The sequence below is a fragment of the Ochotona curzoniae genome, unplaced genomic scaffold (assembly GCF_017591425.1).
Source record: "Ochotona curzoniae isolate NIBS_2020 unplaced genomic scaffold, NIBS_Ocur_1.0 scaffold_4506, whole genome shotgun sequence".
NCBI classification, from domain to species: Eukaryota; Metazoa; Chordata; class Mammalia; order Lagomorpha; family Ochotonidae; genus Ochotona; species Ochotona curzoniae.
In genome coordinates this window covers 16,461,461-16,485,762 of record NW_024467119.1, presented here as the reverse complement: position 1 = coordinate 16,485,762, position 24,302 = coordinate 16,461,461, and the positions used below count along the sequence as shown (strand labels likewise).

Genomic DNA, 24,302 nt, shown 5'->3' with positions numbered 1-24,302 from the left:
TGCAGGACAAACACTGCACAATAAAAAGGAAGGAAGGAAGGGAAAGACCGACTGAAAACACCCTCAGCAATCTGAAAATAATAACTCAGGGCCAGAGCAATGGTTCAACTGGCCAATTCTCTACCTGCTAGAGGCTCCTGGCTCCTGGCTTCAGATTGGCTCAGCTCCAGCCATTGATGCCATTTTAGGAATGAACCAGCAGATGGAAGATCTTTCTCTTTCTGTCTCTCTGCAAATCCAATAAAAATAAATCTTTTGTTTTTTTAATCTATACCAAAAAAACAATCTTGGGGCTGAAAAAGTAGCATGGTAGGCAAGTCTTGCATCTGTGGTCCAGCTGCTACACTTTGGATTCAGCAGCCTGTTAATGTGTCTGAGAAAGCAACGAAGGATAACCCAGTACTTGGCCTCCAGCAGCCACCTGGCTCAGACAAAGTTCCTAGCTCCTAGCTCCTGGCGTCAGCCTGGCACATCCCTGGCCTATGGCCATTATAACCACTTGGGGAGTAAACCAGGAGGCAGCAGATCTCTCTCACACTCTCTTCCTTCTTTCTCTCCCTTTGTAACTTTATCTTTCAAATAAATAACATAAATCTTTAAAACAAATTCTTTAAAGTAACAGGTGCAACAACTGGCTAAGCTTCCTCTTGAAAGTACCAGGATCCCATATGGGTATTTTTTTTTTAAGATTTTTTTTTTTTTAATTGGAAAGGCAGATATACAGAGAGGAGAGACAGAAAGATCTTCCAACCGATGATTCACTCCCCAAGTGAGCGCAACGGCCGATGCTATGCCAGTCCGAAGCCAGGAGCCTCTTCCGGGTCTCCCACATGGGCCGTCCTCGACTGCTTTCCCGGGCCACAGGCAGGGAGCTGGATGGGAAGCGGGGCTGCCAGGATAAGAACTGGCGCCCATATGGGATCCCGGGCATGCAAGGCGAGGACCTTAACCACTGTGCCATCGCGCCGGGCCCCCCATATGGGTTTGTGTCATGGCTGCTCCACTTCCCTCCAGTTCCCTGCCTGCGGCCTGGGAAATCAGAGGAGGATGACCCAAAATGTTGGGACTCTGTACCCGAATGAGACACCCAAAAGAAGCTCTGGCTCCTGGTTTCTGATAAGTACAGCTCTGGCCACTGTGGCCATTTGTGGAGTCAATCACCTGATGGAATCTTTTTCTCTTTGTCTCTCCTTTTCTCTGTAATTCTACCTTTAAAAGAAAAATAAATAAATCTCTCTCTGTTTTTTTTTTTTTTTCAATGAAACAGGAGTCAGCATTTGGACTAGCAGTTAAGATGCCTGGGTTCAGGACAGGGGCAGGGGTGGCTAGACAGAAGAGCACCCAACAGCATGTGTGTGGGCTGGATAGTGGAGCTGGTTGGGTTGAACTAGGCTTCAGTGCCTACTGACATGTATGAGACCTGAATGGGATGTGGGACAGACTGAACTAGTCTGCTGCACATAACGGCAAGCACAGGAACTAGGACGGGGGCAAGTCTGGTGAGGGTTATTGTGGGTCCCTCCGACTAGGCTGCAGCTCCCACTGGTTTATGTGAGGGCCAAGCGTTTGCTGGGCAGAGTCAGGCTGGACTGCAACACCCATTGGTTCCAGTGGAAGTAGGGGCTGAAAACAGAACTGACCCAGCAACTGCAACCACCAGCTGATTGAGGCGATGGACTATACTGGGCCCCGTACTTGCAAGTACACACAAGAACCTGGTCTGGGTTCACCTCAGACAAAGTTTCTTTAGGGATCCCCTCAATTGAACTGCCAGACTCAGATCTCTCACCAAGAAAAGACAGAGGACTGAACAAATCAATCAACTACCCCAGCCATATGTTGGCAGTGAAAAACAGGGCAAACAGAGACTCTAAGAATGGACTATGTCAACCAGTGGATTCTGCAGTGATTTCTTCGTGCTTGGAATGGTGAAATTGGCAGCAATTCAGAACTACTGAACTATCAAAACCACTTGAGCAGGACCCTCGGAGCAAGCCCCACATCCGGGACCCGGGATGGGTGGCAGACTGTGTGGGGCTTCTCCCTTTACCTCGCCCTTTACCCCAGATATAGAAAAAAACACGTGCGGAAATGATAGTCTTACACACTTTCCTGTAGCCCTTGAACCTTTATGCCCTAATTAACTGCGTAAAGATTGTCAAAAATATAATTTAAAAAATTAAAAAAAAAATGCTGGGTTCCACAGTATGGCATCTGGTTCAACTCTGAGCAACAGTAGTCCACTAGTAAAGACTTTGGAGACAGCTGTAATGGTTCAAATATCCACGTCCCTACCCCGTACTTACAATACGGGATGGAGTGAGTCCCGGGTTCCCAGCAGCAGGTTCAGCCTGGCCAGGACAGGCATTTGGGAGTGAATGAGAACTTTCTCTGTCTCTATGTCAAGTTTTCTTAAATACTGGAGGACCAAAGTGTAGGCTAGCAGGGCTCTACACATACACCTATGTAGAGTATTTGCTAATAAAACAGTGAAGCATTTGGAGTTGTCATAACATGTACTTTACTAATACTTTTAATGGTTCCACTTGTAAATACTCAAAAGCAACAAGCATACCATAAAGCCATATTCTCCACATGTACTAGCAACTGGGACATGACAGTTCACTCGTGCTTTGGGAAAGCAATTATTGAGAGCGAAAACTCTACTCTAAAAGAATCCTGAAATTAAAAAAAAAAAAAAAAAACTGGCGCAGTTTTTCTTAAACTTTGTAAGCAAAGTGATAAATCTGTTACATACAGGAAAAGCAGCTTTAAAACAACTCCCAGTACTGATGTATCATCTTTATAGCTTCAGTGTTATCATTCCCTTTTACATGACTGCTCATTTTTCGTATTTCATTGACTAAAGACCTTCTTTTCATCTTCTAAGATGAAAGGTGTTCTCCTCCTTTTACAATAGAAAAGCACAAATGTGACAACAAAGGATACGAGGGCCCTAATCACGCCACTGGAAATAAAGGAGCATGTGGCTACATTTGGTCCACATCAGCCTCCGGTTTCCTATGGGGAACTTTGGATGCAGTGCTGGTGTTTCAAGTAACTGGGTTCTTGTCACCCAAGTAGAAAGCCTGCATGAAGCCCCCAGCCCTCAGCACTGCCTGGTCACTGTCATCTGAGCCAGCAGATCAGAGCTTATTCCCTCCACCTGGTTCTCTTCCCATCTGGCTCTCAAATCTTTTTTTAAATGCAGAAGACAGAAATTTAAAGTCCTCTGGAAGGATCTTTATTATTAACTTATTTACTTGGCATTGATGCTGGTATAAAACAACTGAAGTTGGGGGCCAGCACTTTGGCACAGAAGGTAAAACTGCCACCTGTGATGTTGGCATCCATAAGCCCCTAGTTCCCGTCCCAGCTGCTCTAAGCCAACCCAGCTCACTGTAAATAAGCCTGAGAATCAGCATAAGACAGACCACATGCTTGGGCCCCTGCAACCACATGGGAGACCCAAATAAGGCTCCTGGCTTTGGCCTACCCCAGCCCTGACCATTGCAGCCACGTAGGGAATGAACCATAAAAGGAAGATTGTCTCTCTCCCTCTCTCTCTGTAGCTCTTCCTTTCTGATAACCACATAAAAGTGGAGATGCTTCCCACCATTTTTCTTAGTGGCGCAATGGTAATCGGCGCTTGGGGAAAAGAGCACTATCGCTCACTGGTACGGCAAACACCAGGGGAGGCAGGAGGCATGTGCCCAGCTAAGGCCAATCCTTGACAGAATGTCTCTGCAGTGTTTGTGAAAACCACGCAATAAAGATCCAATAAACAGGTGTTCTAAATATGTGTGCATAGCAGCTACTTTTTCTATTTTCCTTAAAATCTTTAGAAGGGAAAAATTAGAGCAGAAAGAGAGCAATCCTTCTCACGCCCACCATCAACATATTTGAAAACAGCATTTATCTGTTCACTACCAGATACTGAGTGGCAGATTAGAAAGAGAGAAGCCCATCTTCAAAGAGGTTACATAGGCTGTGATAGGGAACACAGCAGCTTCCTGAACAGGGCGATGTGAATACTGTGAATGGCACTGAGGCCAGAGAAAAGCAGCTTGCTTCTGGAACTAGAGGAATGTTGGAGCACAGAAGTCCATCCAAAACAACTGGAATGGTACTTACAGAGGCAGGAGAAATTCAGGCTAAAGAAATACAAACGGAATGGCTGAGCCCTGCGCTGGGAGAAGGGTTGTGGTGGAAAAGTGTGGCTGAGCCCGGAGTGTTCAGCAGACACCATTTCCACCCTTCAGTCTTGCCAACCATTTCCAGTCCATTCCAATCTCTACCTGAAAGACCCAAATGAAGTACAGGAAGTGAGTGGGCTGAAGGATCTCACTTTTTATGAAAAGGTCACACCTTTTATTAAAAACTACCATGTGAGAGCAGCTGCAACAACACCAAGGACAGAACCATTTCACTCCTACACTTGGGGGAATTTGTATACTTCATACAGTATCAAAGATCTTCAAAAAATCAGTAGAAAAACAACCAGTGAGAGGCACATACAGGCAACATATTGGTCTCAAACTTGAAGATTCTTGAGAGCAGGGACCACACCATTTCCTGAAACTCATTCTCCTCTGAAAACCAGAACTTAATACTTCGCTTTTCACATGGGAGAAGTGCAATGAACATTATGCAACAATGCCATGCGTTTATAGGATAGCTAAACAAAAGCTGGAAAGGGAAAAGAGTCTGTCTGCTGGCTCTGGGACTTTCATGAGCAAAGATAATGACAGTTCACATGGCTCTCGCTAGCTTATGAACAGCTTCCACATCAACGCTGCCACTCAGTTCTCACAGGAGCCCAATGGAACAAGCATCGCTCCACCCCACCCCACCCCCACTTCTCCTACAACAACCTCAGTTAAGGAAAAAAAAAGTATTACAAACATTTTTGCCAAGTAATATTTTAACCTACTGAGCAATAAAATGGGAAACAAACCCTCCAGAAATTTACAGTCCTGAAGGAAAAAAAAAAGCACAGTTAAATCATCATTATAAATAATTACAAGTGTGCAAACACTAAGACAGTGAGATGACCTACATCTACACTCCTCTGAGGATTCAAAAAAAATCTCTAAAGGACAAAGCGTTACACTGATGCCCAGAGTGGGTGTCACATTATATTAATTATTACATTGAACATTTAAATAAATATACAGGGGCCTGGCATGGTAGCCTAGTGACTGAAGTCATCTTCTTGCATGCGCCGAGATCCCATATGAGCGCCAGTTCGTATCCCAGTGGCTCCATTTCCCATCCACCTCCCTGCTTGTTCCTTGAGAAAGCAGTGGACAACAGTCCAAAGCCTTGGGACCCTGCACCTACATGGGAGACCTGAAAGAAGCTCCTGGTTCCTGGCTTCAGATCGGCTCAGTTCTGGCCATTGCAGCCACTTGGGGAGTAAATCAGCAGACAAACGAGCCTTTTCTCTGTCTCTCCTTCTCTCTGTAAAATGTGACTTTCCAATAAAAATTTTTAAAATAAATCTTAAGTAAATATATAGACACCACCCATTTAGTATTACCCAAAGTTTCTCAGACTTGGAAGTTATCCATTCTAACCCAAGGTCTAGGACCTGAACTATTGCATTTCTAACTCACTCCTAGGTGGTGCCAAAGCACCACACTTTGTAAAGCATATCTCCCCAAGAACGACAGCTAGGCTGGTCTCCTCAGTTCTGTGGGTATCCTCTGTCACCAGAGGCCAAGAACAACTTTGTTTCTGCCATTTAAAATGACAGTAATGGTTCTTCTCTATGTATTGAACCACATAACCATGTTAAGGAGGGAGTGGTGTTTGGTATAGCAGTTAGGACACCCCTTGAGACCCACGCACCCCGTATCAGAGTGTGTGGACTGAAGCCTGAGGACTGCAGCTGTCTGCTACCATGCACCCTGAGAAGCAGCAGAGGACGGCTCCAGGAGTTAGGGGCCTGCCACCCCTATGGAGAAACCCAGCCAGTTCTCAGCCCTGGGCTCAGGAACCTGGCCTGCTCGCACAGAGTGTACTACTGCAGCAAAGACCTCTCTGTGGCTTTTCTCTCTGCCTTCCAAATAAGATTAAAATAATTTTAAGTCTCTAATTTTTTCAAAGGCAAAGATATTTCCAGTGACTACTGTTAACTTCAGAGCACCAATAGCCTAAGCTTCTACTCAGAGAAAGCTAAAACTCATTATAGCTCAATGGGAGCACATTTTGGTCTTCCAATGTCAAGCCACCTAGCACTGCACATTTTGTCTTAGCTGCATTCTAACTAGAATCAAAAATATGGTTTCAGGCCCAGCACTAGGGCTCAATGACTAAATCCTCCCCTTGCAAGTGCCAGAATCCATGTGAATGCCAGTTCACATCCCAGCTATTCCACTTCCCATCCAGCTCCCCGCTCATGGCCTGCACACGCAGTAGAGAATGACCCAAAGCCTTGGGACCCTGCACCTGCATAGGAGACCCAGAAGAAGCTCCTGGTCCTGGCTTCAGATAAGTTCAGCTCCAGCCATCACAGCCACTTTGGGAATGAACCAGCAGATAGAAGACCTTTCTCCCTGTCTCCTTCGCTCCATGAGTCTATCTTTCCAATAAAAAGAAATGAATCTTTAAAAGAAAAAAAAAAGATATGGTTTCTATAAACAGCTGACTTGACAGTAATGCTGGGGCAATCAATTTGCTGCTCACTCACTCAAAAGTGCCATTACAAAGAGCAGCAGATCCGAGAGCAACCAGGCAGGGTAAGACTTGGTGAGAATGGAATCAGGCATGTGTGAGCACAGCCTATACCCACGCACAAAGGAGTGTTTAAACAAGGAGCTGTTTTAATGCTAAATCCAGAGCTCCAGGCCTCTGGCAAACAAACAGATCCTCTAACAAGCAGGAGGGCCAGGCAGCTGCTCCAGTCCAGAAAAGGATCTGAAACTCTTAGACAACAGAAAAAGTACCTAAAATATACTCACCCTACTGGTCTGACTGTATTGTTCTGTCCTTTACACTGGGTTACACCTTTACCCATTAACTCCTACGATTACTAAAGGATTCTTACTCCCATTTCAATTTGAGAACATAAGGCCTTCATGCAAAAATAATAATAATAATAAAACAGAAGTAACAATAAAACAAACTTAACCTTTAATTACAACAGTAAGGCTACATGGGCATGAAACAGTTGAACTATGACCCAAATAATGTTTGCTCACCTAACTTTATTTTTTTTAAGATTTATTTATTTTCATTGGAAAGGCAAATATACAGAGAGGAGGAGAGACAGAGAGGATGATCTTCCATTCAATGATTCACTCCCGAAGTGGCTGCAACAGCCAGAAGCCAGGAACTTCTTCCAGGTCTCCAATGCAGGTGCAGGATCCCAAAGCTTTGGGCCATCCTTGACTGCTTTCCCAGGACACAGGCAAGAAGCTGGATCAGAAGCGGGGCTGCCAGGATTAGAACTGGTGCTCATATGGAATCCTGGCACATTCAAGACAAGGACTTTAACCACTATCATGCTGAGCTCACTTAACTTCTAATCTCAAAAATCCAAGTAGCTCTGACAGGTGCCATAATATACCTACAGAAAATGGCTTCAATTTCAGTTACCAGAAACAAAGGACATGTTTATAAAAAATAACAGTGTCTAGTAATCACACTGCAGAGATGTTGGCAATAATGTATATACAACGAATGTGCCAAGTAAAATATGTCGGGGGGAAGGCTGTGCTTTCACTGTGTCCCAACATTCCCAGAGTAACCCTGAATACAAGATTCTTAAGGAAAAACACATGACTGTCCCACACATACCATCCGCAATCATTTCAGAATGCACTCATCCTTCACATGATAACAACAGCGGCCACACATGGCCACGAAGAGGAGCTGAGGCAGGAACAGTAGCTGGACACGCAGGGTAGACAGACAAGGTCAAGAGAAAGGCTATCAACCCCGACTGAGCAAGTGCCATGAGGCTGATGGTGGTCAGATAGGTCACGCACAAAGAAACAAAAGCATGGAGAGGACGCAGCTGGAACAAATTCCGTGCTACTGGCTTCGAGCTGAAGGTAGAGGTGAGAACTTGTTTAACATACTCAGACGCAGACAAATCCGTGCTGCATATGTGGGTCTGTATTTTCTAGCACTGTCCAAGGACACGGCCTCGGAGCAGAAACTCATCTGCTCTGAAGAGCATATGTGGGCACAGCTGGTGGCACAGCACTCAAGCTCCCACTTGGGATGCCTCCCACCTCAGGGTCCCTGGGTTTGAATTCCTGCTAACTGTTAATGTGCACCCTGGAGGGCAAGGGCACAGCTCAGGTATGTGGGTCCACGGGAGCCCTAGATGGTGTCGTGAGCTCCTGCTCTTCAGGGCGGCCCAGCCCTGGCTGTTGTGAGCATTTAGAGATTCAAGGAATGCATACAAGACTTCTTTCTGCCTCCGTTTTAGATGAGCTAAAATACTTTCTTTTAAAAGATTTGGGGGACCCGGCATGGTAGCGTGGCAGTTAAAGTCCTCGCCTTGAACGCACCGGGATCCATATGGGTGCCGGTTCTAACCCAGCAGCCCTGCTTCCCACCCAGTTCCCTGCTTGTGGCCTGGGAAAGCAGTCAAGGATGGCCCAAAGCCTTGAGACCCTGCATTCATGTGGGAGAGCCAGAAGAAGCTCCTGGCTGCTGACTTCAGATTGGTCCAGCTCCAGCCATTGCGGCCGCTTGGGGAGTGAATCATCAGACGGAAGATCTTCCTCTCTGTTTCTTCTCATCTCTGTATATCTGCCTTTCCAATAAAAATAAATAAATATTTTAAAATATATATATTTTGGGCCCGGCGTGGTGGCGCAGTGGTTAAGGTCCTCGCCTTGCACCCCCGGGATCCCATATGGGCGCCAGTTCTAATCCTGGCAGACCCGCTTCCCTTCCAGCTCCCTGCCTGTGGCCCGGGAAAGCAGTCAAGGACAGCCCAAAGCTTTGGGACCCTGCACCCGCGTGGGAGACCCGGAAGAGGCTCCTGGCTTCGGACTGGCATAGTATCGGCCGTTGCGCTCACTTGGGGAGTGAATCATCGGACGGAAGATCTTCCTCTCTGTCTCTCCTCTCTGTATATCCGCCTTTTCAATAAAAATAAAATAAATCTTAACAAAAAAAAATATGCCTTTCAAATAAAAAAAAAAGATATATATATAGTTTTCAGGCCCAGCAAGATAGCCTAGTGGCTAAATCCTCATCTTGCATGCACCAGGATCCCATACAGGTGATGGTTCATGTCCCAGATGGCCCAAAGTCTTGGGACCCTGCACTTGCGTGGGAGATCCAGAAAAAGCTTCTGGCTCCTGGCTTTTGATCAGCTCAGCTCCAGCCACTGTGGTCACTTGCGGAATGAACCAGCAGACACAAGATCTTTCTCTGTCTCTCCTTCTCTCTGTAGATCTGACTTTCCAATAAAAATAAAATAAACCTTCAAAAATTTGTTTTTGTTTTCTAACTTCCACTCTCCACTGAACAAAATCAAGATACTCTAAGAAACAGCTGATTACAGAGCTGAAGCAGAGAACACCTAAGAACACCTGGACCATCTTGTGCAGAAAGCAAAGAAACACTCAGAAAGACTGCACACAGGCCCAAAGACGCATGGAAGCTGGCTCCAACAGGGTTCCCACTAACCACATCATCAAGATAATGATATCTCACTGAGAAACACAGAAATCCACATGTCTGCACTGCATTAGTCCATGTGAGCCCTGTAACAACATGCCTTGTACTGAGTAATTCCCACTGCAGCTCCAGAAGCTGGACAGGCCAAGGTCGCAGCACAAGCAATTTTCATGTATGTGAGGGCTGCTCCTTTACCAACTGTGCCCGCCAGGTACCCTCACATGGCCAAAAGGCAACGAGGCAAGGAAGCTCCCTCAACAAGCCGCCTCCTTCATTTTATAGATTGATTAATTTACTCATTTATTTAGTTGAATGGTAGACTGACACAGAGAAGAGAGATCACCCACCCACTGGTTCAACCCCTGAATGCCTGTAATAGCCAGCACTGGGTCAGGCCCAGGCCAGGAGCCAAGCGCTCCCTCAGGACAGCAATGCAGGGACTTGCCCCGTCGGGGCTCCCTTCTAGGAGTATTCTCAGAAAGCTGGACCGGAAGCAGAAGAGGAAGTCAATGCCAGGCTTTCAAAATGGATGCAGGCTTTCCAAGCAGTAATGTAACCCACCATGCCATAATACCCTCCCATCTTCATTCCTGTCGCGTAAGAACACTAATCCCATGATCTCCCAAAGGCCTGCCTTCCAACATGATCTATTACCCTAGTAATTAGATTTCAGCGTGCATATCTTAGAAGGATAGAAACCATCAGATCATGGCAAACACTGATATAAAAATGCAAAGAAGGTTAAGTTCTTCCTTATAACATCATTAACAGCAAATAAGAAGAAATGACAGGGGCCCGGTGGCATGGCCTAGCGGCTAAGTCCTCGCCTTGCACACCTGGGATCCCATATGGGCGTGGTTCTAATCCCGGCAGCTCCACTTCCCATCCAGCTCCCTGCTTGTGGCCTGGGAAAGCAGTCGAGGACGGCCCAAAGCCTTAGGACCCTGCACCCGTATGGGAGACCCGGAAGAAATTCCTGGATTCTGGCTTCGGACCGACATAGCATCGGCCTGTCGCGCTCACTTGGGGAGGGAATCATCAGACAGAAGATCCTCCTCTCTGTATATCTGACTTTCAATAAATAAATAAATCTTTAATAAATAAATAAATCTTTAAAAAAAAAAAAAGAAATGACAGATTTAGAACTCTGACAACCATCCCAGTAACAACTTGGACAAGAGGTCCCAATGGGTACTAACACTAGTGGATAACAGTGGAATGAGGAACAAGCCAGAATATCAAAATATGTACATACTAACTGCAGAGAGGAAAAAATGATAATTTTACAGCGGAGAATCCTGGAAGACATCTCAGAGAATCTAAGACCTCCTGTAATAAACATACAACATGCGTTTCTAGCAAGATACAGCAAGAAAAACAGGCATCACTTCCGAGCTGTTCTTGCCCCAGTGCCCAATTCAAAGCACCAGGAAACAACACACAAATTCAAAACAAGGAACATGTATAAAATGACTAGCTTATAATCCTTTTTTAAAAATTGCAAAGGTCATGGAATTCAAGGAAAGACAAATTCAGTTTGCCGACACCTGCAGACACGGAACTGGATGCCACACATGACAGTAACAGGGCCCTTTTGTGGAGGACGACACCATTGGAGCTACAGAGGAAATTCCAGGTTTCTCGATAAGGAATGCTTGGAGATGCCTCATATAGTTCTTTGCAATCTTCGTGAAAGTTGAAAAATATTTCACAATAAATTTTTTTTGAAAGATTTACTTATGCATTTTGAAAGTCAAAGTTAGACAGAGACAAAGATTTTTCCTTCACTGGTTCACTCCCAGCCGATCACATGGTCAGCCTTAGGCCAGTGTGAAGCCAGAATCCAGGAGCTCTGTATGTCCCAAGTGGGTGGCTGGGGCCCAAACACTCGGCTATCCTCTGTTGCTCTTCCCAAGCCATTAACATAGAGCTGGAGAGGAAGTGGAACAGCTAGGACATGAACCAGTACCTGCTGGTGCTACAGGCCTCAGCTTTACTAGCAGTGTCACAATACTAGACCGCTTGCTACAAAATTTTAAATCACTTCTACAAATGAACAGACTTCACAGCCACACTTGGACTTAATTTAAAAACATTACTGATATAAAAAGAAAATAGCAGGTCAGGCACAATGGCTCAGTGGCTAAATTTTCACCTTGCAAGGCCAGGATTCCATATGGACACCGATTTGTGTTCCAGCTGCTCCACTTCCCATCCAGTTCCCTGTGTGTGGCTTGGGAAAGCAGCAGAGGATGGTCTTGGGACTCTGCACCTACATGGGAGACTCAAAAGCCCCTGGCTTCAGATCAGCTCAGCTCCAGCTGTAGTGGCAATCTGGGGAATGAATCAGCAGATGGAAGATCTCTCTGTCTCTCCTCCTCTCTGTAAAATCTGCCTTTGCAATAAAAAATAAAATAAATCTTTTAAAAAAAAAGTCTCTACTTTCTCTTCCCCCATTGTGTCTAGTGAATTTTATAAAACAGCCTGTGCGGTATCAGAGACCTAGTAACACAGGCCTCCCTCAGAAACAAGGCCTTAACTATCACCTTTAAACATATACAGGATCACAATAAGTTATTATTAATTACTCGTCAGAAAAAAGTCTCTGGATCTAGACTTCTCAGACTGAAGCCCTAACTATTCACCAGCTACATGATTTTAGCAGATTCTGAACCTCACTGCATAAGTTTCCTCATCTGGAAAAAGGACTGCTGCGTATTTCAACATAGCTACTTCAGGTACCTGCTGCTCAGCACCTGTGAGCACACACTACCATTCTCTCTTACTACCATTCTCTCTTACAGGTAAGAATCCTAACGTTGCTTAGATTACTGCCCAAGCAGAGCCGTGCTGTCTTTTTTGTAGAAGAGAGAGAGAGAGAAGGTAAAGAAACAGACACACAAATGTATCAAGAATTCTGGGTCTTCTTTGCTGAGTGGCAATTCTAACAACATGCAAACAGAAGGCACCCAGCACAATGTCCGATAAATACTTCCTGCCTTCCTGCCTTCCTTCCTTCCTTCCGCAGCCAACCCATGTTTCCCCTATACAAAAGCAGACATGGCTTACAGTCACTCACATCCCCAAACTACCATACCTGCAGCCTTTCATTCCAAAGCTAACTGCATTTTTAAAAACCTTTGTTCTAGCGAAGTAGTCTAACATCACAAAATCACATCCTAGCCTTTTACAAATCAATCGTTTTCACAGATTTCCACCACTCAAGAGAGACTTACAATTTAAAAATGGTAGAAACGGAGGACACTCAGATAATTTTTTCAATAATTACTCAGAACTCACTTGTATCCTAAGTTTCCCTGCACTTTATATACATAAAATATCAGGATAGGAAAACTGTTGTCAAGAGACCCAAGTTCAAACTCACCTTAAGCCAATAACTGAAGCAACAACCTGAAACTGGTGCGCTCTGCCTCTCTGGCCAAATGAGGTAAGTCAACTATCGTAGTGCCTCCACGTGCTGGGCCTCTTGCACAAGCCTGAAAATGGAGAACTCACAGGCAGCTTTATGCCTCAATACCGTCTTTCCTTACTAAAAAACATTTCTCATCGTCTCATATAGAACCCTTGTTCACATTCTATTAAAACAGAATCCACTTCTTTCATGAATCTTCCTTGTAGCTTAAATAAAACAAGCTGCTCCATATACCTTGGCCACTATGACTACTGCAACTATTATTGATGTTCTATTACCTCTCAAGTGCTCTATCTTACACAATGCCTGGTACACAGCAAGTGCAAGGAAGCACTGAAAAGTTTATCTCAGGTGCGAGTTCCTCACAGTGAAGTTTGCCGCGTGCCTAGTTCAAGTCCCACTCTGCTTTCTAGCAATGTAAACCCCGGGAAGCAGCAGGGGTTTGGCTCTGGTACTTGAGTTGTGGCTACTCACAGAGCCCCAGAGCTGCAGGCTCCTAGTTTCAGTCTGGTACAGTCTTGGCTAATGTAGGTATTTAGGGAGTATGTTAATAGAAGATCCTCTCTCGCCTTTCTCTCCCTCTCTGTCTCTGTTCTCTCTTCTCTCTCCCTCTTCTCTGTCTCTCCTCTCCCACCCTTTCTCCCTTCCTCCTCTCTCCTTTTCAAATCAAACAGAAATAAGCACTTAAAATAAAGTTAAAGTGCTCTCCTATGAAGTTGCTGCACCCACTACGCAGGTCTTGAGCCAAGTCTGAAGATACACTGAGACCGAGTGCGGTACAACCAGCGCCTTGTGCCTGCGAGACCAACATACACAGTGCAAATTCCCCCTGAGCATTCACACAGAAGCTATACAGAAGGCATCGCTCCTTCTGATGGCTTGGCTGGCCGCTGAAGATGGCCTAATCTACCCCGACTTCCTATCTTAAATCTGCTTGACTTTTTTTTCCACGACAGGACTTTCTAACATTCTATGCGATTTACTGATGTTTAGGGTTTAGTCACCTGCCAGACTATAAGGTCCAGTAATGCAGGAATTACTGTTTTGTCACAAACAGTACTCAGTGTCTACATCAGTGCCTGACACCTGACACGGAGAATGTTTTCTTAGAGCAATCGTTTTCCTTCTGTCTCACAGACCTCAGGCGCCATGAGTCATCACCACACAACCCTACCTTGCGTTGTCCTTACAGCCTCAGCTCAACATGCTTACCCAGATGGCCTCCAAATCAACCTCCAAGCACTGCATCCAACCCCTAAACGCTGCCTTTTTGGTTCATCTCCCCAGTTCCTGGTATAGAAGTAGCACTCAAGAAACTAAAACAAGAGATGAAACAACCAAAACTGCGTGCTTTCACTCCCAATCATCACTTCTAGGAGATTAAATGATGGGGGGGTGGACATGGACCAGAAGTGAAAATATTTAATTTCTTTGGATTGTCAAGGACACGGCTAAATATGTTGTGAATATATTAACAGTCACCTGACTGTAACATCCTGCCCCAAATAGTGCCATCCCTCGAAGGTACAAAGTACTTTAGTTACAGCAAGACTTTTTAAGTGTAGCTAACATCCTTCAGGTATGATGAACTATTCCATCACATTTCTGAGTGTATAAAACACCAAGCCACGTAAAAATTGGACACTATTGTGTTTTTATTGAAAAAAAACGGCCCCAGAACCTTCTTCGTCCTCTACTTTCAGCCAAATATGGCCCTTCCCTGCTTCAACCAATTTCATTTGTGAGTTCCAAAAGACAAAAAAAGGCACGGGCACTGTATCCACCCGCTGCCTGTGAAAGCGGCTTTTAAAATCCAAAAGAATATAAAACAGCAGCGATGTAAAATTTACATTCAAGATGAAAAGCGTCAAGCTGAGCCTGCTTGGATCTGTGTAGAACCACAGCAGGAAACAAAGCTGGAGAAAGGCACCCAGTCCTCTCTCTACCACTATTTCAACCTGACAAACTCAGAATCCAGGTCCAGGGCAAGCCTAAGAAAGGGACTTCAGGTTGGCTAAAGCCAGGCCCCTGGTGCACACTGAAAACAGAGCCAGGGTGCCAGGGGCAAACCGACCGTGATCGCTCAGTTTTGCTTAAACGCCCTAAAAAGAATTAACAGTGTAATATAAACTCGTGAAAATAAGCGTGAATTACATGATCACGATTCAGATGCCAAGGCGATGACTACGAACTCCTGGGTGGCTGAGACAGACGAGGAATTGACCCAGAAAATGTAAAAGGTTATCTCGTCCCCCAAGAAGAAAGAAGTGCATAAGGGGTGGGTTTCAAACTCCAACTTCAGAGTGGCTTTAGGAACACAGACTGACCAGGGATGAATCACCAGCCTTGGAGAGCCCCTCAGGGTGGAACCCCCCTATCTTCTAAGAACCCTAGGTTCTTCTGCTGCCTCCACACCCCCATCTTCCTGCCCTGCCCTCTCCGTCCCCTTCCGCCCCAACTCGTCTGGAACAAGAAGATAAGTCAGTGAAATAATGACCAGCGCTGACCACTTCTCTTAAGTCGACATTCACAAATGAATTGCACACCACCCCCACGCTCCCCACTGGATCTAATCTCACGCTGTGGGTCGGCAGGAGGCTGCTCCGGGGCGCCGGGCTGTGAGCGGCGGATCTCGACCCGCAGCGACCTCACAGCCGCGGGACTCGACCCCCTCTTCCCAACCCGCAGGCCGAGAAGGAAGTTAGGCTCTAGCCCCCGATGCCTGCAACGCAGAAGCGAGCAACCGGTAGCTGAGACTTATCCCGGGTCGGACGGGAGCGGCCGGGTGTTCTGGAAAAGCTTGCGGACAAACAGTGCCGGGGTGAAGGGGAAGGCAGAGTCGAGAAATCCAGACACCACACACGCGATCGGGGAGTACCGAGGAGGGTAAAGCAGCCTGCTCGGGCCGGGGACAGGGGGCCCGCACGCACGCCCGCAGCCAGCTGAGGGAACCGGGGCGCTCGGGCTGGGTGGCAACGCCCCGCAGGCCGACGCCGGCTGAGGGGCCGGCAGCCCAGGGCGCGCCCAAACAAAGCCGACGCGCGGGGCCTACTCACAACAAGAAGCTCATGTCGGCCGCGGCGTGGGGCGGTGCGGGGCGGCGGGCGCGGGGCCTGGGGCGGCGGCGGCCGGGGAAGCACCGGAGAGGCGAGGAGGAGGCGGAGGGGAGCGCCGGCTGCTCGGCTCGGCCAGCTCCAACGGCAGGCGGAGGGGGCGGAAGTGGGAAGCGCGCGCGGCTTGCGGCGCTCCTGCGGGGAGAAGCCGGGGGAGGCGGGGAAAGGGCCGGCTGCCGGCTCCTCCGAGACCGCCCGGGAACGGGCGGCCACTTGGCCAGCCCCGCTGCCACCCTCTGCCCGAGCTCTCGCGAGAGCGCCGCGCGCCCACATGGCGTCCCTGCTGGGCACCTTGCGACCCGAGAGGCCAAGGTCCTTCCCTGACACAGCCGGCAGCGTGCTGCCCCCCCCGGGAGTGCCCGGTCAAGGTGCTGGAGTCTCTTTCTCTGCCGGTGTTGATCGATGGGGGTGAATGGTTTGGATACGGAGGAAAGAAAGTGAATGAACCGTCAAGGCCCTTGCCGTGCTGTGGGTGCATTTTAAAAGCCAGAACTACATAGGGGTCCCTTGGTGGCTGACTGCGTGGGCAGGCCAGGCTGCCAGGGGCTGCTGGAAAAATCAAACAAACAAACGAAACTGAAGGAGGCAGAAGGGAAGCTGGGGTCAGCGTGGACCCCAGCCAGGTGGGACAGTCATCATCAGGGACAACTCTGTTATGGAGCCAAATTCCCCCATATTGTGCTTAAGAATGCTGCTTATATGGTGAACAAGTCACCATAGCAGTGTCGGTTTGGATACTCGTTTGTTTTACACAAAGAGCTTGTCCAGCCTTGCTCAGAACACGCAGCATAGCCACAGGTTCTCTGAAGGAAACAAGTCCTGTGCAACTCGCTGTTAGCCTACCTTGGCTTCATCCCTCCCGAAGAGCAGAATCCACTTGGAAACGTGACGTTTATTTTCATGCAGCGTAGCTAAGCATGTTGATTTTAAATTATCTTTAAAACCCAGTTACAACAGAGGAACACATAGAGATGTCGCACTGTCGCGGGAACTGCAGAAGTCACTAGAATCATGTGAGACTTTCACGCTCCAAAGACGCCAAGAAAGGAAGAGGAGGACTTCTCTAAATATAAAACCAAGGATGTATTATGTAAAAACTCTGTGTCTGAGATATTGATGGGCTGCCTCCAAAAAGGTGATGTGTGTGAGCAGGTTGAGAAATGAGGTTGTAACGAATGCGCTAAACTGTGAGAGCTTTGGTTTCGTCCCCTTTACAATGAAGGTCTTCGCGACAGGTGTTTGGCACAGTGGTTGAGACACGAGCTACCTGGGAATATGTGCATCCCATATTGATTCCTGGCTGTCTAGCTTTTGGTCCAGCTTCCTGCTTATACCCATGGTAGGAGGCAGCATTATTGGAGTATTTAGCAGGCTCGAGTACTTGAATCCCTGCCACTCACACGGGTGACCAGGGTTTAATTCTAGCTCCTGACTTCCCAGTGGTCCACCCCAGCTTTTGTGGGCATTTGGAAAGGAAAGCAGATACAAGTTCTTTCGCTAGCTGTGTGTGTGTGTTTGTGTGTGTGCACGCACGCATGCCATTCAAATATTTGTTTAAAACGATGTTTTAGAATGAAGAGCTGGAGTGATGTTTAAGATATGTCCCAGGTTTTTATTTTTTAATAAGCTATACTTGTGGGCCCGGCATGGTAGCCTGGCGGCTAGAGTCCTCGCCTTGCACACACCAGGATTCCATTTGAGCGCCAGTTCTAATCCCAGTGAGCCCACTTCCCATCCAGCTCCCTGCTTATGGCTTGAAAAGGCAATCGAGGACACCTCATGGGAGACTAGAGGAGGCTCTTAGCTCCTGGCTTCAGATCGACTCAGCTCCGGCTGTTGCAACCACTCGGGGAAGTTTTCAGACATACTCAAGTGGACAGAGATTACTATCATGACTCTATCACAAACTGTAATCCAGATCAACTCTTGATCCCTGATTAACATTTTCGAATGATTACTGTCTTGTAGAGAATAGGCTGGGGGCAACCTGCATGTTAAGAGAAAAGCTAGATTATTGCAATAGTCTGTTTTAATAACAATTGTGATCTGATTTGAGGTGGGATCAGTAATCACATATTTTTTTAAAAAAGGAATTTGAAATCTGGAGGTAAAGCAAAAGCACCTAGTGATTGGTTGGTTGCTTAATCATGGAGGTTGTGGAAAGAAAAGACAAGAATGCCTCCTGTGTTGTTAACTTTGACATCTGATGGGTGACACTGCCATTTATTAAGATGTGGAAAACGTGAATCACAGTTCCGAGGGAAAACCAAAAATTTCTTGCCTTTGTGTGAAAAGTAAGTAAATCTTTTGAAAGTTCCACTTCGAGATGCCTTTTAGACATCAGAGAAGGGTTATCTTTGCAATTTGCAGTAAGTACTTAAGCCTGTGGCGAGGTGGGAATCCCAGATGTGACTGCAGGCATCCTCAGCAGGTAAGCAGTACTCAAAACCATGGAGTGGGGCTTTGAACACACATACCTGTGTCTCCTAAGTGTACACTTAGAAAAATGTCACCTCTAAGATGCTGTGTCTTCTTTCTTTGCTTTTTTCACCAGTTACTCAATGCCTGTTCACCATCTTCTTCCTCTCCCTCAGTCTTATTTATATTCCCTCTTTTTCTGAAAGAATTTCTACCACCTGCAAGAAAATTATTCATTGTGCCTTTCTAACAGATAAATGAATCACTCCTAGTGTGTTACTCTTCCCAGATACTGGAATACCAGTTCAAGATGAGTTTCCAAATAGTAGATAAGGAGAAATTTCTCTTTGTGGAATTATCTAAGTTAAAAAAAAAAACAGAACAGGAATGACTGAATGAAGCATAGCCTGTTACTCTTTCTAAACCATATGTGTGAATGGATCTAGCCACTGGGGAACGAGCATCACTGGATGAGACCACACAGATTGTATGTGTCATCACCTATAAAGAGGTCCTGCGCGAGTGGACATGTGGTGAGCAGGTAGGATGCTGTTTGGGGCACCAGCATCCCAAGCTTGAGTTCATGCTCTGGTGCTTGCCCCTTTTCCACCTGCCTTCTAATGCACACCTTGGGAGGTAGTGAGTGATGTTCAACGGGTTATGCCCCTGCCACCCACGTGGGCAGCCTGAGTTAAGTTCCAGGCTTGTGGCCTAGACCTGACCCAGGTCCAAGTATTGTAGGCATTTGCGAAATGAAACAACAGATGGGAGATCTCTGTCTCTCTCTCTCTTTGCCTTTAAAATCAAATTTCTTAATTAAAAAGAAAAAAGAAAGAAATCTTTCTGGAAAACAAAACCTGAATCTGATCATCCTTCTGGGTCCAATCAGTTAACATGAAATACAAGGAATAGAAAAATGTAGTAAAGAATGTGTTAAATGACACACGCACCACATGGATGCAATCAGCAAAATGCAAGCTGGGGAAACCAAGCAGGATCCAATTTCTTCAATAAATAAATTGCAAGGGGAAACTAGAGCTAGAGGAAAAGCCTAAAGTCTAAAAAACTCGTAAGAAGATCAACTAATTATACTAATTGTAATGTGTGGACTCATTTGCATTCTGATTCAGACATGCAGCCAGAAAAACAATCGGAACAAATTCTCATGATATTTCTGAGAAGCTGGGACGTTGGACACTGAGTGTTCTTTGTGATGTTGATGCTGGAATTGTGCTTCTTTTTTTCAATCCTTTAGAAATAAACATGCCTGGAATTTGTTTCAGAATAATATGGGAGAGGACAGGAAGAATATATGTGAAACAAAATTGTTCATAACTTTAGAAATTTTGAAACCAAGTGGTGAGGATATGAAGATAATTGTAACAGGCTGTCAATTTTTGTTTATTTTTACATTTCTCCATGATAAAAACAAAAGCAAATAACAGCCTCCCTTTTGAAGGAAATAAAAACAACTAAAAGGTCTAGCAGTGATGGAGATTTAAAGGTCTATTTTTAAAAAAAAAAAAAAAGATTTATTTATTTTTATTGGAAAGGCAGAGAAGAGGAGAGACAGAGAGGAAGCCGATCCGAAGCCAGGAGCCAGGAGCTTCTTGAGGGTCTCCCACACAGGTGCAGGGTCCCAAAGCTTTAGGCCATCCTAACTGCTTTCCTAGGCCACAGACAGAGAGCTGGATGGGAAAGTAGGGCTTCTGGTATAAGAACCAGCATCCATATGGGATCCCAGCATGTTCAAGGCATATGCTATCGCACCAGGCCCAATCTATTTACTTTTTATTGGAGAGACGGATATACAGAGAGGAGGAGACACAGAAAGGAAGATCTTCTGCCCAATGATTCATTCCCTAAGGAGTTGCAATGGCCAGAGCTAAGCAGATCTGAAGCCAGGAGCCAGAAGTCTCTTCTGGGTCTCCCACACCGGTGCAGGGTCCCAAGGCTTTGGGCTGTCCTCCACTGCTTTCCCAGGCCACAAGAAGGGAGCTGGATGGGAAGTGGGGCCACCAGGATTAGAACTGGCACCCGTATGGGATCCTAGCACATGCAAGGCAAGGACTTTAGCCACTAGTCTGCTGTGCTGAGCCCAATGATGCGGACTTGAAAATTGCTGAAAGTATTCTTTTCCATGAAACATTTTTTTTAAAGATTTATTTTTATTATTTATTTATTGGAAAGGCGGATATACAGAGAGGAAGATCTTCCGTCCGATGATTCACTCCCCAAGTGAGTGCAACGGCCAATGCTATGCCGATCCGAAGCCAGGAGCCTCTTCCGGGTCTCCCACGCGGGTGCAGGTTCCCAAAGCCTTGGGCCGTCCTCTACTGCTTTCCCGGGCCACAGGCAGGGAGCTGGAAGGGAAGCAGGGCTGCCAGGATAGAACCGGCGCCCATATGGAGAGGACCTTAACCACTTGCGCCACTGAGCCAGGCCCAACAATTTTTTAAGTACAGGAATTTCTCCCCACCCCCCATCTCTCCCATATCATTACAGTAGTATAGTCCTTCAGTAACAGTTGCAAGTTTAGCATTTTGTTATGTAAGTGTGTCATGGCATTTTAGGTATAGGCAATGGTAGAAAATTGAATATCAAACTGACAAAGTACCTTTACCAGTTTTCATTTGGAGTCCTCCTTTTATCTTGGAGTAAAAACACTTCCTGCAAATTATTCTCACTTCCTAGTACACTAGTTTCCATTATACTGTACATCTGTGAGACTATATATATAATTTTTTGTAGACTGTCCTGCTTGCCCTTACATTTATCAGCTCTTTTCTGCCCATATATAAACCTACATGTACACTATTAATGTCGGGGGAAGAAACAATGAATTGAATCCTTATAGCCAAATCTGGGACTCAGAATTCCTTGAGTTGTTGTCTTCCGATAACAGAAATGTGATCTGACTGTAGTGGAACAGCAGACAGAGAATAACAAATCCTAGGAAAGATGTACCTGGACCACTAATCCTTAGTATCCTGTTGAAATGCATTCTGTTATGCGGCAGTGTTTTGTTTTCATAATATTTATATTGATGTGAAGTTTATCCTGGCCAATTATTTCACTACATAAGAATGCTTTCTGGACACCCATTCAACTCCACTGAATACTTCCAATGGGTCAAGCCCACTAAGTTTTTGATATATTTTATTTCTGTTTCCTTTACTCCCTGTACTGCGTCCTCAGGTTGGTCTTATTGTTTACCCCACTTTATAAGTCAGGAAGATTATGCTCAGTGGTTACAAAACCTGCCCAGGAGCATAGCTGGCCAGTGCAATCCAAGTTTGCTAAAGACACATTCCTATTCACTCTGATGGACCAAAGTAGAGTTAAATGTACTCTAAATGAATTTCAGCATGCTATATAGTCCAGACATCCAACCTGAGCCTTACTGCTGCTTGTTTAAAATTTTAATTTTCTGTATTACCTCATTAAAGACAAACCAATGCTGAGTCTTAAATACTTCTCAAGGACAGGCAGAACAGAACGGAAGCATGAGTGGCTTGGTGTCTCTCAGTCCATCCATTCATCATTGAAACTCACAAAGGGCAAGAACACAAAGCTGCTTATTTCATGTTTAAAACGCAAAAAGACATCTTCCATGACCCAAAACCTGACCCGACATCCTCCCCTTGAAGCTGTTCATTCTTTGAAGATGTGGTTTGTGCAGGAGAAGACTAGATTTCAGAAAAGGATAAGAGACTCAACAAGTATTTGTCATCTACTATGACCCTCAGTAAAGGGAAAATAAATAAATAAACAAGAGGAAGAAGGCGTAGTCTCTGCCGTCATTCTGAAGGTTATCGGGAAATATGGCGATCAGATAGACAAACACCAAGTTAGAAATTACAGAAATGTTATAACGGAAGAGTTCATGTTGTATGTTAGGACACATTACACTATTTTAGTCTCACTTACTTTGATTGTCAAAGAGTTGGGTCACGTGTATTCAGAATTGAATAGAAAGAATGTATGTACTCCTTGCTTTTAAATTCCTGTTGCATTCATAAATGGCATGGTTTAATACAACTTCTGTTTCCTCACTTATCATTGCCAACTTTCTTTGGGTGTTCTGAGGCATTATTATATAGAAACTAACTTTTGCTTTTGAGAAGACAGTGTTTTTGGGTTTTTAAAATTTTTTTATTTTTATTTGAAAGGCAAGTTTATAGAGAAGAGAGATCTTCCATCCACTAGTCCACTCCCCACTGGCCAGAGCTAGGCCTGTCCAAAGCCAGGAGCCTGAAGCTGATTCCTGGTCTTCCACATGTACAGAGCACGTAGGCCATTATCTGATGCTTTCCCATGGTATCTGCAGGGAGCAGGATGGGAAATGGATCAGCCAGGACCAGAGCTGGGATTCCAGCACCACAGGCAGAAGCTTAAGCTACCTTGCCATGGTGCCAGTCTGGAGAAGCCAATCTTTCCAAACATAAAATATTTTGTCTTTTGTTTGTTTGAAATACACAAAGAAAGAGCTCTCATCTGCTGATTCACTCCCCAGATGCCGGCACAGCTGATGTGAAACTGAGGCAGCAGCCAGGAGTCAGAGCCAGGAGCTGGAAACAGCCCTGGTCTCCCACCTGCATAGGAGAAACCTAACAACTGAAACCATCATCTGCCATCTCTCAAGGCCTGCCATCGTAATAGCTAGGCCAAATGCCCGCCCCTAGAACTGTTTAGAAAGTTCAGTATAATTTTTTTTAAAAGATTTATTTATTTTTATTGGAAAGTCAGATACACAGAGAGGAGGAGAGACAGAGAGGAAGATCTTCTGTCTGATGATTCACTCCCCCATGTGGATACAGGGTCCCAAGGCTTTGGGCTGTCCTCCACTGCCTTTCCAGGCCACAAACAGGGAGCTGCATGGGAAGTGGAGCTGCCAGGATTAGAACAGATGCTTTTATGGGATCCCAGCAAGTTAAAGGTGAGGACTTTAGTCACTACACTACCGCGCCAGGCCGAAGTTCAGTGTAATTTTGAAAATGTTAATCATTATGGGATAAAACGATATAAGGTGTCTTTCATGAACCTTGTACTTGCTCAGTAAACACTGAGTTGCAGCACTTGATTTGTTCAGTTTACCACTGCCTCTAATTGTTTTTCCCTATAACCACACAGTCACCTGTTCAGGTGCTGCATGGAGTGATGAGCAGGGAGAGACCTTTCTAAGCCTTTCAGAGCTGCATCCTCTTCCCACCCTTCTCCCCCCCCCCCCCCCCCCCCCCCCCCCCCCCGCCGCCAGTTGATAGAACATTGCCAAGGTCAAAATGTCTAAAGTGAGCTCCACCAGCTGTGTTTTGGTTTGTAGCATACAGCACATGAGCTCTGGAGGCCAGCTTGCCACTTCAGTCACTCTGAAAAAGTTGGTTTGCCAGGAGTGCCTTTGGGCACAAGACATGGTAACTAAGCACCTTGAAAGTACATGTGGCCTGAGCAAATAACTCTTGAAGTTCCTAATAAGCTAGCGATAACATGGGGAGATGGAGGAGTCAGGGCTGGCCACGTCAGATGAACAGCTTAACTTTTAACCTTGCTGGAGTTTTGAGGGGAGCAGGCCGGTGGAATGCTGCTGAAGATCAAGAGATGACCAAGCAGCTTGCAGGAGCGATGCTGCAAGCCCACCCACCCCCTCCCCATGAGGTCCCTTAGCCCAAAGCACCATATATAGACATGGA

The 24,302-nt window shown here is 45.8% G+C and overlaps 1 protein-coding gene across 1 annotated transcript in view; it reads right to left on the bottom strand.

The window, feature by feature from the left end:
• Positions 1–16,227, bottom strand: part of MOB1B (MOB kinase activator 1B) — a 64,718-nt gene extending 48,491 nt beyond the window's left edge. The window contains exon 1 of the mRNA XM_040967418.1: positions 16,138–16,227. Coding sequence (XP_040823352.1) covers positions 16,138–16,151 — 14 coding nt within the window. The 5' untranslated portion in view covers positions 16,152–16,227. The remainder of the gene's footprint in view (positions 1–16,137) is intronic.
• Between the last annotated feature and the right edge of the window lie 8,075 nt (positions 16,228–24,302).